The sequence below is a fragment of the Equus asinus genome, chromosome 15 (genome assembly GCF_041296235.1).
Source record: "Equus asinus isolate D_3611 breed Donkey chromosome 15, EquAss-T2T_v2, whole genome shotgun sequence".
Taxonomy (NCBI): Eukaryota; Metazoa; Chordata; class Mammalia; order Perissodactyla; family Equidae; genus Equus; species Equus asinus.
The window spans coordinates 6,928,421-6,943,431 of record NC_091804.1 but is presented as its reverse complement, the minus strand read 5'-3'; the positions used below and the strand labels follow the sequence as shown (position 1 = coordinate 6,943,431).

Here is a 15,011-nt window from a genome sequence, read left to right as displayed (position 1 = left end):
TTTTTTTTTTTTTCTTTCTGCTTTTTCTCCCCAAATCCCTCCAGTACATAATTGTATATTCTAGTTGTGAGTGCCTCTGGTTGTGGGATGTGGGATGCCACCTCCGTGTGGCCTGACGAGTGGTGCCATGTCCTCGCCCTGGATCTGAACCAGCGAAACCCTGGGCCGCCGGAACAGAGCGTGAGAACTTAATCACTCGGCCACCGGTCAGCCCCTAAAAAAGTTTTTAGAAAAGGGTAGAATACATTTGAAAGTCAGTCTATTTTAGGGTCCACACAGAAAGATTTACCTTTAGGTTCAGAATGGTCTGGTTTTACAAAGCATCTGTTTATCATGGACTCAGGGTGCATCAATAGAGGCAAGCTTGTGTCTAAGGAGATGGAACCCAAAACCGCGGTCAGGGTAACGGACTTTCCTTCCTGCCCCGCCCCTCGCTGACTCAGGATTACCAAGTGGGTTTGGTTTTCCAGGTTTGTACAAATGAATTCCCAGCTCATAAGTATTACAAACAAGTACAATTCTTTGTGTGGGGTGATGTGGCTTAGACAATGCTTTGTTCTAAAAAATAAAGCAATACGAAAACCAGTTGGTGTGAATTTATTTACCTGAAATCAGATGTCATGTTGACCCTGTAACTTCTCCCGGCCTCAGACCAGATCCAGAAAAGACCACATCCTTTAGTGCAATGCTTTAGTTACAGGGACCCAAGTTTCAAAGGAAAACAGAGAATGAGGGAGTTGTCCATGCTCACTTAACAATTAGGATCTTCTAGAGAAAAAAACAAATTTCAAGTAATCAGAAATGTTTATAGGTCATTGTGTTTATGAAAATCACGGCAACCAACAGTTAGCAGGAAATCTGGATGGTGCCTTTTGTACTGCATCAATGAAACAATCAAAAAGAATGGAATATTCCCTACTTCTACCTTTTGTGTGTTTTTCAAAGAAAACTTTATTTTTAAGAAAATTGTACTTTTAACAACAGATGCTATGTGTTCTTTCTTGGTCTATGAATACTAACACTAGTTAAGTAGGGAAAATGTCGCTCCAGCCAGGGCCATCATACAGTTGTGCATGTTGTGCACTGCCAAAAGGTACCCAGGAACTGAGGGCTAAAATCCATCCTCCTCTCTGTTCCCCAAGCTGCACGCCTATGGGGCTATATCTACCCAGAGGAATGGACACCTTTTTCTAGTTACACAAAGGTGCTAACTGGGCTAGTGTTGGTTCTAATGGTAGGTGTGTGCGTATGTGTGACTGGTGGGGGGAGCAGATTTGGAGATAGAAGTGTGTGGCAAAAGGGATTTTGATGACCTATGACTATCAAAAACTTTCTACCATTTTATGGCACATGTCCTTTTCTAAATATAGTGTTTTCATTGAAAAAATAAGGCTCTGTCATCCCAGAAACCCACTATCACTCCTCATGTATCCTGCAGAAATTCCCCATACACATGCAAATATACATTTGTGTACACATACACACGTTAATTTATGCAAACGGACACAACTATTATATCCTTTGCTTTTTAAAAACTTCAAATTATATTCTTTTTTATTATTCTAATATACATAATAATATGAAATTTACCATTTTAACCATTTTTAAGCATACAGTTCGATGGCATTCAGTACCTTCCTGTTGTTGTACAGTCATAACCGCTCCGTTCAGAACTCTTTCATCACCCCAAACTGAACTCTGTCCCCATCAAACAGTAACTTCCCACCCTCTCCTGCCCCCAGCCCCTGGCAACCAGGCCATTCTACTTTCTGTCTCTATGACTTTGACTATTCCAGGCACCTCGTGTAAGTGAAATCATACAATACTTGTGCTTTTGGGTATGTCTTATTTCACTTGGCATAAAGTCTTCAAGGTTCATCTTTGTCGTGGTATGTATCAGAACGTCATTTCTTTTTCATGCAGAATAATACTCCATTGTGTGTAACGCCACGTTTTGTTCATCCATTCATCTGTCGATGGACACTGGAATTGCTTCAACCTGTAGGCTACTGGGAATAGTGCTGCTGTGAACATGAGTGTACAAATGTCTCTTCAAGACCCAGCTTCCAGCTCTTTTGGGTGTATGCCCAGAAGTAGAATTGCTGGATCCTATGGCAATTTTATTTTTAAGTTTTTGAGGAACTGCCACACTGTTTTCCACAGCAGCTGCACCATCTTACATTCCCACCACCAGTGCACAAGGGTCGTAATTTCTCCACATCCTTGCCAATGCTTGTTATTTTCTGGTTTTTTGATAGCAGCCATCCTTACAGGTGTGAAATGGTATCTCATTGTAGTTTTGATTTGCACTTCCCTAATGAATAATGATGTCGAGCATTGTTTTATGTGCTTATTGGCCATTCGTATATCTTCTTTGGGGACACGTTTTCCCAGGACCGTTTATTGAAAACACCTTTGGAAAGACCATTTGTTGGAAAACACCATTGTGTGGTCTTGGTGCCCTTGTCAAAAATCATTTGACCTTATATGTGAGGTTGACTTCTGGGGTCTCTGTTCTCTTCCAGCGGTCTATATGTCTGTCTTTGTGCAAGTACCACACATTTTGCATTACTGTAGTTTTGTAGTAAGTTTTGAAATCAGATGTATGAGTCCTCCAACTTTGTTTTTTCCTCAAGATTGTTTTAGCTCTTTGGGGTTCCTTGAGGTTCTATATGAATTTAAGGATGGATTTTTCTATTCCTCTGAGAAGTGTCATTGGGCTTTTGATATGGATGACATTGACTCTGTAGGTCACTTTGGGTGATTTCAACATCTTAACAATATTGTCTTCCAAGCCATGAACATGAAATGTCTTTCCATTTATTTACATCTTCATTAATTTCTTTTAGCAATGTTTGAACTTTTCAATGTATAAGTTTTTTGCCTCCTTGGTTAATTCCTAAGTATTTTATTCTTTTTGATGCTACTGTAAATGGAATTATTCTCTTAATTTCCTTTTCAGAGTGTTCATTGTTAGTTTACAGAAGCACAGCTGATACTCGTTGGTTTTGTATCGTGCGCTAGCTCTTGCTTTTGAAAATGTGTGCATTGGGGCTTTTCCACACAGTCAGTATTTACACATACTTCATCATGCCTGGATAGCATTTTATTGTGTGGATATTCTAGACCTCAGAGCAAAGTCGCCTGTTTTTATACCTCGGCTGAGAATAGTTTTAAAGTAGTACCTGTATAATAAGCCCTGTCTTGCCTCTCGGCCCACAAAGCCTAAAATACTATCCGGCCCTTTAAGAAAAAGCTTGTCGAGCACCGTTCTAGAACACACTTGGCCAGTTTCCTAGTGAAAGGCCACTTGAATTGTTTCCAATCCAATGCTACTATAAACAATGTTTCTGTAACATTCCCATTCATCGAATTTTGCCCTCAGGTATTTCTGTAGCACGAATCTCTAGCACAGGAAGAATTGCAAGATCAAGGAGGGCGGGCATTTTAATTTTTGATAATTAATGCCAAACGGCTCTGGAAAGAAATCATAGCCATTTACCTCACATTAGCAGTTCCTCTTTCCACACTTGCTTACAATGTGAATTATCAATTTTTAAAATTTTTATTGTCTTGTTGGGATTTCCCCTTCTTTCATTGTAAGTTAGGTTGCGTGCCTCTTCACTTGTAACCTACGTGCTCTTCCCTTTTGTTCATTTTTCTTTGGGACAGTGGATTATTGAGATTTACCAGTTCTTTTTGTTTTTAAACAACAGTTCTTTATATATTAAGGCAATTGGTCCTCTATCATATGAGTAGAAAATTTTTTTCCAAGGTTGTTCTTTTAAAAAACTTTTAAAATAAGTATTTTTTACTAAATAAACTTTATATGTACATAAATGTATCAGTCTTTTCCTTTATAGCTTCTGAGTTTTATGTCTTGCTTAGAAAGATCTTCTCTATTTGGAGATGATTTTTTTTAAAAACCCAACCCTGGAGTTTTCTTCTGGCACGTTTATGTTTTTAAAAGTACTTTCATCCATCTGGAATTGACTGTGGTGTACGGAGTAAGGTAGGGCTCCAGCTGGCATTCAGCTGTCCTGAAGCCGTTTATCGAGTAATCCATCTTTTTTTCGTTGCTTTGAAATGCCACCTTTGCATATGCATTTGGGTTATTTCTGGAGTCTAATTTGTTCCATTGATCTAGCTGCACTTTCATATGCTATTTCAAGCTTCTTTAATTAAGTATAGTTTTATAATGCCTTTTATTATGTGGAAGGAGTGGTCTCCCCCTACTAGGCTTCTTTTGAAGAATTTTCTTGGCTATTCTTGCATGTTTTACTTTTCACATGAACTTTAGAATCAGCTTCCCTAATTAAAAAGTAGATATTTTCATTAAGGTTGCATTAAATATTTACATAAATTCACGCAGGAAAAAAATATAATATCAGTTCTCCCTATTAAAAAATAGGGTATGTCTTGCTGTTTGTTCAGGTTTGGTTTTTTTTTTTTTTAAAGCTCAGCTAGAGCTTTAAAGTTTGGTTCATTTAAATTCATTTTAATTGAGTTTATTCCTAGGTTTTCTGTCTTTTGTGAGTATTGTAAATGGGATTTTTCTTCTATTGTATTTTCTAACAAGTTCTTTGCATATCATAAAGTGATTTTCTGTAATTAAATATGTAATTAGCCACATGACTGAGTTTTCTTATTCCTTCTATTCATTTTTCAGTTGATTCTCCTGGGTTTCCCAGATAGGCAATCATATCACCTACAAGTCACAATTTTACTTTCTCCTAAAAGTTAGTTACACATTTACCTTTACTGCAGGATTTCATTGCAGGGCTGCGCACGGAGCTCCTAGTTCTGTCCTCCTAGACGTCTGTGTCTGCAGCTGGATACCCATCTCCCAATGGCTCTTCTCTCCATTCTGGGTCCCAGTGGCTCATTTCCCACCAGCAGAAAACTTAACAGAGAAGAGCTTTGAGCAGAAGAGGGACAGGATCTTCTCTGGAGTTGAGAAACACTCCCCTGGCCCCAGAGTGGAGAGATTGCCCTCGGGAAGGGCAGAGGAAGAGGACTGGTCAGCAGACTAGCCCTCGAGGCCAGAGAACCAGACAGCTGGGACGTGCGCAGCACCGAGCGCGAGCCCGAGCGAGATTAAGGAGGTGGAGGTGGCTAACATTTCATGAGCATCTGTTACGTGTTGGGTATCAGCAATCGAAGCCCAGCCATCCCACTAGGCTCATTTCCCACCATTTACAGATGGAGGAACTGGGGCTCAGAGAAGTAACATGCCCCGGGTCACCTGGCTGGCAGGGGTGGTGCCAAGATTGGGACTTGGTTGCTGAATCCCTGTGTAGCCCTGGGGGCCAAGAGAAGGAGTCAGCGAGGGCTTGGGCCTTTGGGGCCTGCGACTTAGTGGGAGAGCCGTCAGGAAGCGGGGAGGACCTCTGGGGCTGGGGAGGAAGATTTCCACTACAGGCAAGCGGAGCGCAAGTCCAACAGGCCAAGGAGTCCACAGGTCCAGGCCGGGGACTGGGGGTGTCCTTCATTCCCAGGTGCCTTGAGACTGAAGTGCCTTCAAAGCCCACGCGCAACAGTGGGGCCTCTGTTGGGTAATGAGACCTCCCAAGTGCTGACCCTGTCCTTTCTGGAGGCCTGAGGATGGCTAACTCAGGGATTCCATGTCATCATCCTCCAGCTAGTGCGAGCTGAACTTCTCCCCTAGTCCATGCGCCGGGCTCCCCTTCCTCATCGCACCCACCCTGACCACTCTGCTGCTTACCAGCTGGGAGATCTTGGCCAAGTTGTTTAACATCTCTGTGCCTCAGTCTCCTCATCTGTAAAGTGGGTATGCTAATGGTACCTCCCTCAAAGGGTGTTTATGAGGATTAAATGGATTAATATTAGTACATGTGAAAGTGCTATTTAAGCGCTTGTTAACTAAATAAATGCAAGGAGAGAATTTTGAATGGGACGTACTCTGAGTATTAAGGAAGAAGGTCACTTTTATCTGGGGGTTGGGATGGTGTCAAGAAAGAGATGATTCCTGGGGTGCTCCCCCACCCTCACCTCCTTGCCACAGGCCAGTTAGATCTAGAGTTTACCCCACCTTGACAGTCCAGGGTGCCGTTGGGAAGTGATGATTCTCATTTCCTTAGCTTCTTCTCCCACCAACAGCTATGTCAGGTCCTTTGTAGTCATTCACTTTTTACGTTATATATTTTTTATCACTAAAACAAACTTTTTATGAGGTATATAAACACATGGAAAAGTGTAAGCATATAATACAATGAATATTCACAAACTGAACACACACCCTATAGTAGCAGCAGATCAAGAAACATGACCAGTCCTCCTGGTCACTCCCCCGAGCCCGAGGGAACCACTATCTGAGCGGGTGTCTGACGGCGTGGATGCCCTCTGCCCGTCGTTACACTTTCCATAAATGGAACTCCACAGCGTGCAGTCTGCCAGGTCAGGGTTTTTGGGCTCCACATCACATCTGGGAGATCCATTCCACTGCTGAGTGTAGCAGGAGAATGTGCATTCTCATTGTGTGAATGTTCCCCAGGAGGGCCGCTGCAGGCTGGCCCGGGCCATGGGGGGTGACAGGCGGACCACAAGGGCAGCGGCAGAGCAAATAGGAAAAGATTGACAAGACCTCAGGCAGCTCAAAGATTTCCATGTAGTCAGACCCTGAAAGGATTCCCATCACAGCAGAGAACAAACAGCAGCTGACATTTTTTGTGGTATCCCAAGGCATCATGAAAAAGATGAAAACTTTTTCTGAACTTTGTCCATAAAGTAAGCAAGAAATATTTTTCCTGATAAAGAGAATTCAGGGGTTTTCAACACATAAATTATAAGGGAAAAAGAGAGAGATGGAGGGAAATCCTTAGATTAAGACACTTAAAAATCATATCACATTTGCAATGTGAGGTCCTTAGTTGAATCTTGATTTTTAAAAAAATCTGCTAAAAAATGTACAAATTTGTGGTGCAATTAAAAATTTGAACACAACTGGATATCTGATGATATTGAAAAATTATGATTTTTACATGTAATAATAAGGAAGTTATGTCTAAAAAAAGAGTTTTATCTTTTAGAGGTACATACAGAAATATCTAGAAGTGAAGTGATATAATGGTTGGGATTTGCTTCAGAATTCGATGGGCCAAGGTTCACTGAGTAGGGTGTGGAAAAGCAGGACGGGCCATTGCTGGTGGAGGGTGGCAGTGGGTGATGGGTGCTGTGGACTCATTCAACTATAAGCTATTTTTGTGTATCTTTAAAAGTCTTCATAATAAAGTTTTTTAAAACCTGCTCTGAAAAAAAGGTAAGGAAAAGTATAACGTATTTTAGAAAAATTTCCATCAAAATTGCTGAAATACATTTTGGCAGTTGAAGAAGCAAAGAAAAAAAGGGAATGCAGGCAAATAGTAATAGTAATGTAGTTTACAAAAATGTTAATCTGAAATATTATTTAAGAGATTTTTGCTGTATGGAGGAGTAGGGGGTGAAGTCGGCAATGAGCTGAGTTTGGAAGCTAGAACTCCCCAAGGCGCTTTTTCATCCATCGGGGATTTGCAGGCAGCCCGCTGTGGGCAGAGCGTCAGGGCCCTGGGCTCCGGGGCAGGGAGACCTGGACCCCTTTGCCTCCGCCACACACCTGTGGCCACGGTGCTAATCCTCTCCAGGTGCCAGACCAGCACCCGCTTCACTGTGTTGTGAGCGATAGAGGATCACGGATGCAGGTGCTCTTGCTTCATGCAGGAAACCAAATGGGGTGTGGGCGACAGATGTGCTTTTGGGGTGAGGCTCTGAGCAGGCGGCAGCAAATGACAGTTCTTTTAGAGAAGCGCACAGATCCCTATTGTTGCAGTAGCTGAAAGAACAAGCTCTTCTGATGGTTAACGGTGCTGCCCCCCGAGTGGCAGGAGCTGTCTGCACCTCAGCTGCTTCATCCCTGAATTCAATATGACCTCGAGGGCCTGTGGTGATGGTGGAGGGTTAATATGTGGAGGCGCTCAGTAAACTTACTTATTGTTATTACAGGAATAACGCAGCTGGCTGTTTATTCTGATGCCCCATGGGCTCCGTAAGCACTTCTGGGGCCAGCCTACGTTTGCAAAATGATGAGACTGCCATGGATAGCTTGAGCCTCTTTTTGCTAAAACCATAATTGATTCAGGCTGCACCTAATCAACTTAGCTAGGAACTTGGAATTTTAAAATGGCCAAATAGACCTTTAATAGGGATCTTATAGTTCACACCCAGGGTCAGGTGCCACTGTGACACGAACCTCCATTTTCCTCCTCTGTGAAATGGGTTCGCATCCGCAGGGTGGTAGGAAGGAAAAGCTGCTCTGTTGTTCACACTCTGGATAAGTCCGTGAATATGGGTCAGACTCCGAGGTCCCCGGAAGGCGGCCCCGGGGGATTCCTCTCCTTTCTTGGTGTGCCCCAGATGCTTGTGCTCAAGCCTTCCTCACCATGAGGTGCTGGGTGATTTACCAGTCTCTGTCAGCACAGGCGCCGAGGGTCCTGGCCCGTCTTCCCAGACACACAAGATCCCAGGTTTCGCCCTCCAGGTCTTGGTGTCCTCTGACACAGTTCCAGGGTGCTGGCTGCAAACTGTGGGAGAGTGGAGCGTGGGCTGCACCGGCTCCCTGCACTAGACTGCTCTTTATCTCAGAAGCCCTCTGCAGCCCCTCCTGGAATCCTTTGGGCTCAGGATGTCACTCCCTGTCGCACCTAGATTCTTGACTGATTTATTAAGTTTTACGAGGAAAGTTCCTCTCTATTATTTGCTTGGCAAATACTTTTTGGCTCCTGTTCTTGATGATTACAAGAAGTATGTAGAGACGTCAGGCTTCTGCCATGTGGTCCCCAGAGTGGCTCCGGCATTTTCCCAGAGGCCTGAGAGGCCAGGTCGGGTCATGTGAGGCTGGGTTGGGGCAAGTCGTCCACTCAAAGATCTGGACACATGGACAAGTTGAGGGCAATGCTGAACATTCCCACAGGAGTCTCAAACTCTTGTGTCCCCAGATCAGGCAACAGGCAGTGCGTGCCCCTCTGGAGAGCAGCCCCCGTCCCTCTAACGGACTGTTGCCTTGTGGGAATGATTGCCCAGCTTTGCCAGATCTTTTAATTTGTCAAAGGACGCCAGGAATTTGGAGTTATTTTGAAATTTCCAGATTTTTCATGTTGGCAACTATTTTTTTAAAAAGACCTTGAATAAGCACATGAAAAGATGTTCAAATTATTAATCATTAGAGAAACGCAAATCAAAACTACAATGAGATAACACCTCATATCCATTAGGGTGGATATTATTAAAAAAAAAATCTCAGAAAATAACAAGGGTTGGCAAGAATGTGGACCCTTGTGCACTGTTGATGGGAATGTCAAGTGGTACAGCTCCTGTGGAAAACAGTATGGCTATTCCTCGAAAACTTGAAAATAGAATCACCATATGATCTGGCACTTCCACCTCTGGGTGTATACCCAAAAAATCCAAAAGCAGAGTCTCGAAGAGATATTTGTACACCCGTGTTCACAGCAGCATTATTTACAATAGCCCAAACATGGAAGCAGCCCAAGTGTCCATTCTTGCATGAACAGATAAGCAAAATGTGGTATATACATACAATGGAATATTTTTCAGCCTTAGAAAGTTAGGAAACTCTGACACATGCTACACCATAGGCAATCTTGAGGACATTATGCTAAGTGAAATAAGACAGTCACCAAAAGACAAATATGGTATTGTTCCACTTATATGAGGTACCTGGCATAGTCAAATTCATAGACACAGAAAGTAGAATGGTGTTGCCAGGAGCTGGGGGAAGGAAGAGTGGGGAGTTATTGTCCAATGGGGCAGAGTTTTAGTTTTATATGAAGTGTGTTCTGGACATGAATGGTGGTGATGGTGCACGACAAGGGGAGAGTACTTAATACCACTACACTGTACACTTAAAAATGGTTAATATGGTAAATTTTATGTTCTGTGTATTTTACCACAATAAAAAAAATTATGAGTACAGTGCAGGCTAAACAAAACTTGTCTTGGGGCCCAGTTGGGCCTGCGGCTGCCGGCTCATACCCTCTGCTGCACGTGCCCCTCCATGCCAGCGCGGTCACTGACGGGCTCGGGAGCTGGGGGCCCCAGGGTTTGAATCCTGGCTGGCTCCTCAGCAGCCGTGAGGTGTCGGAAACCTCTCCGGTCGCTAGGTCAGGGCTTGTAAAAGCTTGGTCACTGTCTGTGTTTGTCTCCCACTCGAAGGTCTCTGGAGGTACTGACCCCGAAAGCCTCAGCCCAGGCGACCTGGGCTCACCACCCCAGCCCGGCGTCCACCTCCCCGCGAACTGGCCACCCACACACTGCTTCCAAACGGTGCTTTCAAAGCACAGACTGTCTTTGAGCCCGTGCCTCTCTGTTTAAGAAGAGGGCAGCAAGATCGCCAAGGCGCACTGGACCAGGTGTGAGGGGGCCAAAGGCAGCATTGTGAAGAAAAGAAGAGGAAAGGATGTGTTAGCAAAACAAGTTTTAAGTACTATAATTTCCCCTCACCGTTTTCTTGTTGAGTTTAAAATTCATGTTGTTGCCTCTTTTCTCTGAGGGATTTCCACTGACTCGCTTTCTCTGGCGGTGTAAAATTTAGTAAAAGTAAACGAGACTGTTTTTTTGTAAAAGTAAATTTTTTCATTGTATTCTTAAAAGGTATCATCTTTACTTGGACAGGCACTAAGGATTTGAAAACAAATAAGTTGTGCAGGGTCCCTGTCCTCAAGGAGCTTACATTCTAGAGGAAAGACAGAAAATTAAATGTAATTTTTTAGCTTCTGAGCCAGAGGGCACAATGAGGATACTTGGGATAGGTAAGCGGCCCAGCCGGAGGGGAGAGGTCAGGGAAAATGTCCTGTTGGAGAGGATGCCTGAGCTGATGGATGAAGGGTGACCAGGAGTTAGCCCGGAGAGAAAATGGGACTGGGGAAGCAGAGAAGAAACTCGTGCCTGTGGTGTGAGGTCTAAAATTAGGGCCCAATATTAAGTGCTGCTGTGGCATCCGGTGAAACCCTGAGAGCCTCAAGTACTCTAACCATGGGTCCCCTCTCCACTCTGCCCCCTAGGAGAAGGGCCCCTAGCTAACAACCCTCCTCATCAAGGGGACCAGGCGCATGCATTTCCTTCTTATCCCTGAGGAGCGGGTTTCAGTCCTCTGAGAGCCCTTGAGATAGTTCACACAAGCCAACCACATCCTCCCGCGTAGCCGGCGGTCACCCCACCCTCTTGACGCTACAAAGCCAACCGCCGCAGGAAACAGGATGTTCCCTCTGTTCCCAAGTGCAGCCCCTGTGTGGCCCTGTGTGGTGTGCAGTGTCCTCCGCCCCAGGCCGAGTATATGTGACTAATAAACTGCTGTCGAGCTCATCTGTCCACTGCCACGTCTGTGTACTTGGCCATCTCCATAACCGTAGGATGAGAGTTCCTCTATCATCAGCAGGATGCATAGAGGTGATTCAAACAATACCTGTCAGGGATGTGCGTGGAGAGCCATCAGTTAACACTGCTAGAGGATTCAGTGAGGCTGGAGCAATGGACTGGCTGCTAAGGAAGTGGGCAGAGACCAGCTCATGAAACTTCTAGCATCTTTATCTGGGCAGTGTGGATCAGAGTGGCAGGGGCTCTGGAGGGTAGTGAACAGGGATGAAAACTGGCCATACCTAGTTTTATTAGATGACTCAGGCCAGTGTGTGGGCTGGGTTCAAAGGGGGTGAGACTAGAGGCAGCAGGTCTGATGAGGGAGCTACTGCAGGCATCTGGGTGAGAGATGCTGAGCACCTCAACTAGGACCAGGAGTGTGGGGTGGAGAGGAAAGGAGAGCCTTAGGAAGTGTTCACAATGTAGAACATGTGATCTGGTTGGTCCCATTTAACCAAAAGGCAGCCAATAAGTGTGGACTGCGTTAGTGAATGAATGACTATTAACGAGCTCCTGCTGGGGCCCAGCAGGCCCGTAGGGTGAGTTCTTCCAGAGGCAGCCAGCCTGCACTCCGCTCTCCAAGCATGAGAGGTGACAAGGAGATCTGAGACAAAGATACGGCCCCCAGGTGCCCACAAAAGATGACTGTGAGCATATGCCAAACGGCTGACTCAGCTGGGCGTGCAGAGTCCTGAAAGGGCAAACGCCATCTCTCTCCGTTTTCTCACATGAGATAAGAGTTAGACTTCTTGGGAAAAAAAGTTTCCTTTCTTCCCTTTGGGTAGGATTAACCTTCAACATGTTGACTCAAGTGTGGATTAACCAATGGATCCAAATTTAGGGTTTTCTTTTATCAAGGCTAGGGAGTTTATCAGGGTCCCCTGGACTATGATTTCAGGAGAAAATTTAGAAAGAGAAGAAACTCAGTGAATGAAACACTAAAGAACTTGATGCCAGTGGTTCCTAACCCTGGCTGCATGTTAGAACATCTGGGGTGCTTGTAAAAATACTTAAACCCAGCTCCACACCCAGAGGTTGTGATAGAGTTTGAGAGGGGCAGGGCCTTGGCATCTGTGTTTGTGTCATGATCCCCAGAACAGCTACAGGGGGAGGTGCCTGCCAGGTTGTTAGCTCAGGCGCAGGTGGAAGAGAAAATGCACACTGTGAGACCAGCAAGTGACATTTTATATTAAAGGACTTTTAAAATCTCTAGCACTGGGGTCGGCCCCGTAGGCAAGTGGTTAAGTTCACGCACTCTACTTCAGGGGCCCAGGGTTTCACCAGTTCTGATCCTGGGCACAGACATGGCACCGCTCGTCGGGCCATGCTGGAGTGGTGTCCCACATAGCACAACCAAAGGCCTGTACAACTAGAATATAAAACTTTGTACTGGGGGCCTTTGGGGAGAAAAAGAAGATTGGCAACAGATGTTAGCTCAGGTGCCAATCTTTAAAAAAAAAAAACCACTAGCTCTCACTACCTCATTTTATTCACATAGTGTACTAAATCAATGCTCCAAAGTCTTGCTTATGTTCTCAAAGCATTTAAGTACAAAAAAGCTTCAAATTGAAAAAAAATTAAAGAAGATTCTGCCTTATTGATTCAAACTTAAGCACATGATCAAGCTAGTCGATAGGCTAGTTGTTATCCAGTGGGTTGGATGGGTTTGGAGAATCACCAAATAATTAAATAAATTAGATTCAGTACCTGGAAGCTCTGTTAATTGACATCTTAAATTCTGATGACAATTTTTGTTCTGTCTTCCCCCTGACCCAAGGGAAACCATACAACAAGGTGTACAGGGACTTAGAGGATTTTCTCCCCCCAAGAAGTCCCCAAAGAGGTGTGGTAGAGTCTGGAGAAACCTGCTTTTCATGTGCTCCTGGGTTCGGCTGCCAACTCTCCCCGTGGCTTTTGGCAATTTCTTCTCTCAGTTTTCCCGTCAATGTAATTGGTGAGAGGCACCACACCCCCACAGACAGCACCCAGTGTGAGACTCTACCAAGCACTTTCAAAAACATAGAAACGACACGCTCCCCTCCTCAGACACGCCTGAATTCCAAAACAACGCGGTAATTCACATGGCGGAGTGAGCAAACAGAGAAAGTTACAAACTCTCAAGGAAAACCTAGCTGAAGATGTTCACATGACTAGTGAGATTAATGGTCGATAGCAGAGGTTCCCAAACACTCTCAGCTCACGGTGCCCTGAGCATCTCGGGAAGTTTTCATGGCACCCACACCAACAAGAACACGCTAAACTTCCGTTATTAGGTTGAAATAATACAAGTATCATATAAGTATGTAGTAGCCATTTGAAAAAATAATACACATAGTTTGAAAGAATATATTTTATTTATTCCTTAAATAAACATCCTGAAATCAGTTAAATATTAATGTGCCTGCTGGGCACTCGCAGCTTCTCAAACCATGGAATCTGATTGGATATAACACCACCTTCATTTCTGGTATCACGTTGATCTGCACATGATACTTGTCTTCATTTTATCACAGCAAACACTGAAAACTCAGCTTTGAAAATTTATGATGCTATTGAAAGGAATGAGCATGATCTAAGTTTGAAAGCGTGAACTACCTCAAACTAGTCTCAATCTCTCTGAACCTCGGTTTCCTCACTCTTGAAATTATGATGAAATAAATGCATGCCTTCCTTACGTGACATTACTCTTGTGAAAAATGAATGAAGAAAGTGTCAGAATGGTCTCTAAAAAATGCAAAGCTACGACAATAGACACTCTTATTTCCAGTAATAAATAATAAAAATGACTAGTTGGAAAATACCATAAAATAAATGGAGTTAAGAAATTAAATACTAAGACTCTTGAAAATTATTATCATTCTTTAAATCTCACCACTCAAAGTGTGGTCTGAAGACCAGCAGCCACTGCAATGAGTTAGAAATGCGATGTCTCAGCCCCACCCCAGCCTTACTGAATCAAAATCTGCATGTTTAACAAGATCTCCAGCTGATTCATGTGCACGTTAAAGTTTGGGAAACACTGGTTTAATTTACTTCCATTATTTTGTATTAGTTAGTTACCATAGTAAAATCACCTGTGCCAACTATCATGGCGTAGAAACAAATGACAGAAAGAAATCTTGGAAATCTCCAAATGTTTGGAAATTAAATAACACACTTCTAAATAATCCATGGGTCTAAGAAGAAATCATGTGGAAAATTAGGAAATATCTTGAAACTGAATAAAAATTAAAATGCAACATGTCAAAATTTATGGCATGCATCTAAGCTAGCACTCAGCGGAAAGCTTATAGCATTAAATGCTCACATTAGAAAAGAAGAAAGGTCTCAAGTCATTCACATAAGCTTCCACTTCAAGAACATAGAAAAAAGAAAGCAAATTAAACCCACGGTAAATGGAAGGAAGAAAATAGTAAAGATCAGAGCAAAAATCAATGAAATAGAAAACAAAAAATAGACCAATTGAAGAAATGCACAAAGCTGGTTCTTTGAAAAATCAACAAAATTGAAAAATGGTTAGCTAGACTGACCAAGAAAAAAAGAGTGAAGACAAACTCCTAAAATCAAAAGGAAATAGGATACAT

At 43.5% G+C, this 15,011-nt stretch overlaps 1 protein-coding gene across 1 annotated transcript in view; it reads left to right on the top strand.

The window, feature by feature from the left end:
- Window positions 1-10,633, top strand: part of KAT14 (lysine acetyltransferase 14) — a 68,410-nt gene extending 57,777 nt beyond the window's left edge. Inside the window, exon 10 of the mRNA XM_044747938.2 lies at window positions 10,228-10,633. Within this exon, the coding sequence (XP_044603873.1) occupies window positions 10,228-10,386 (159 nt within the window). The 3' untranslated portion in view covers window positions 10,387-10,633. The remainder of the gene's footprint in view (window positions 1-10,227) is intronic.
- Window positions 10,634-15,011: the final 4,378 nt, after the last annotated feature.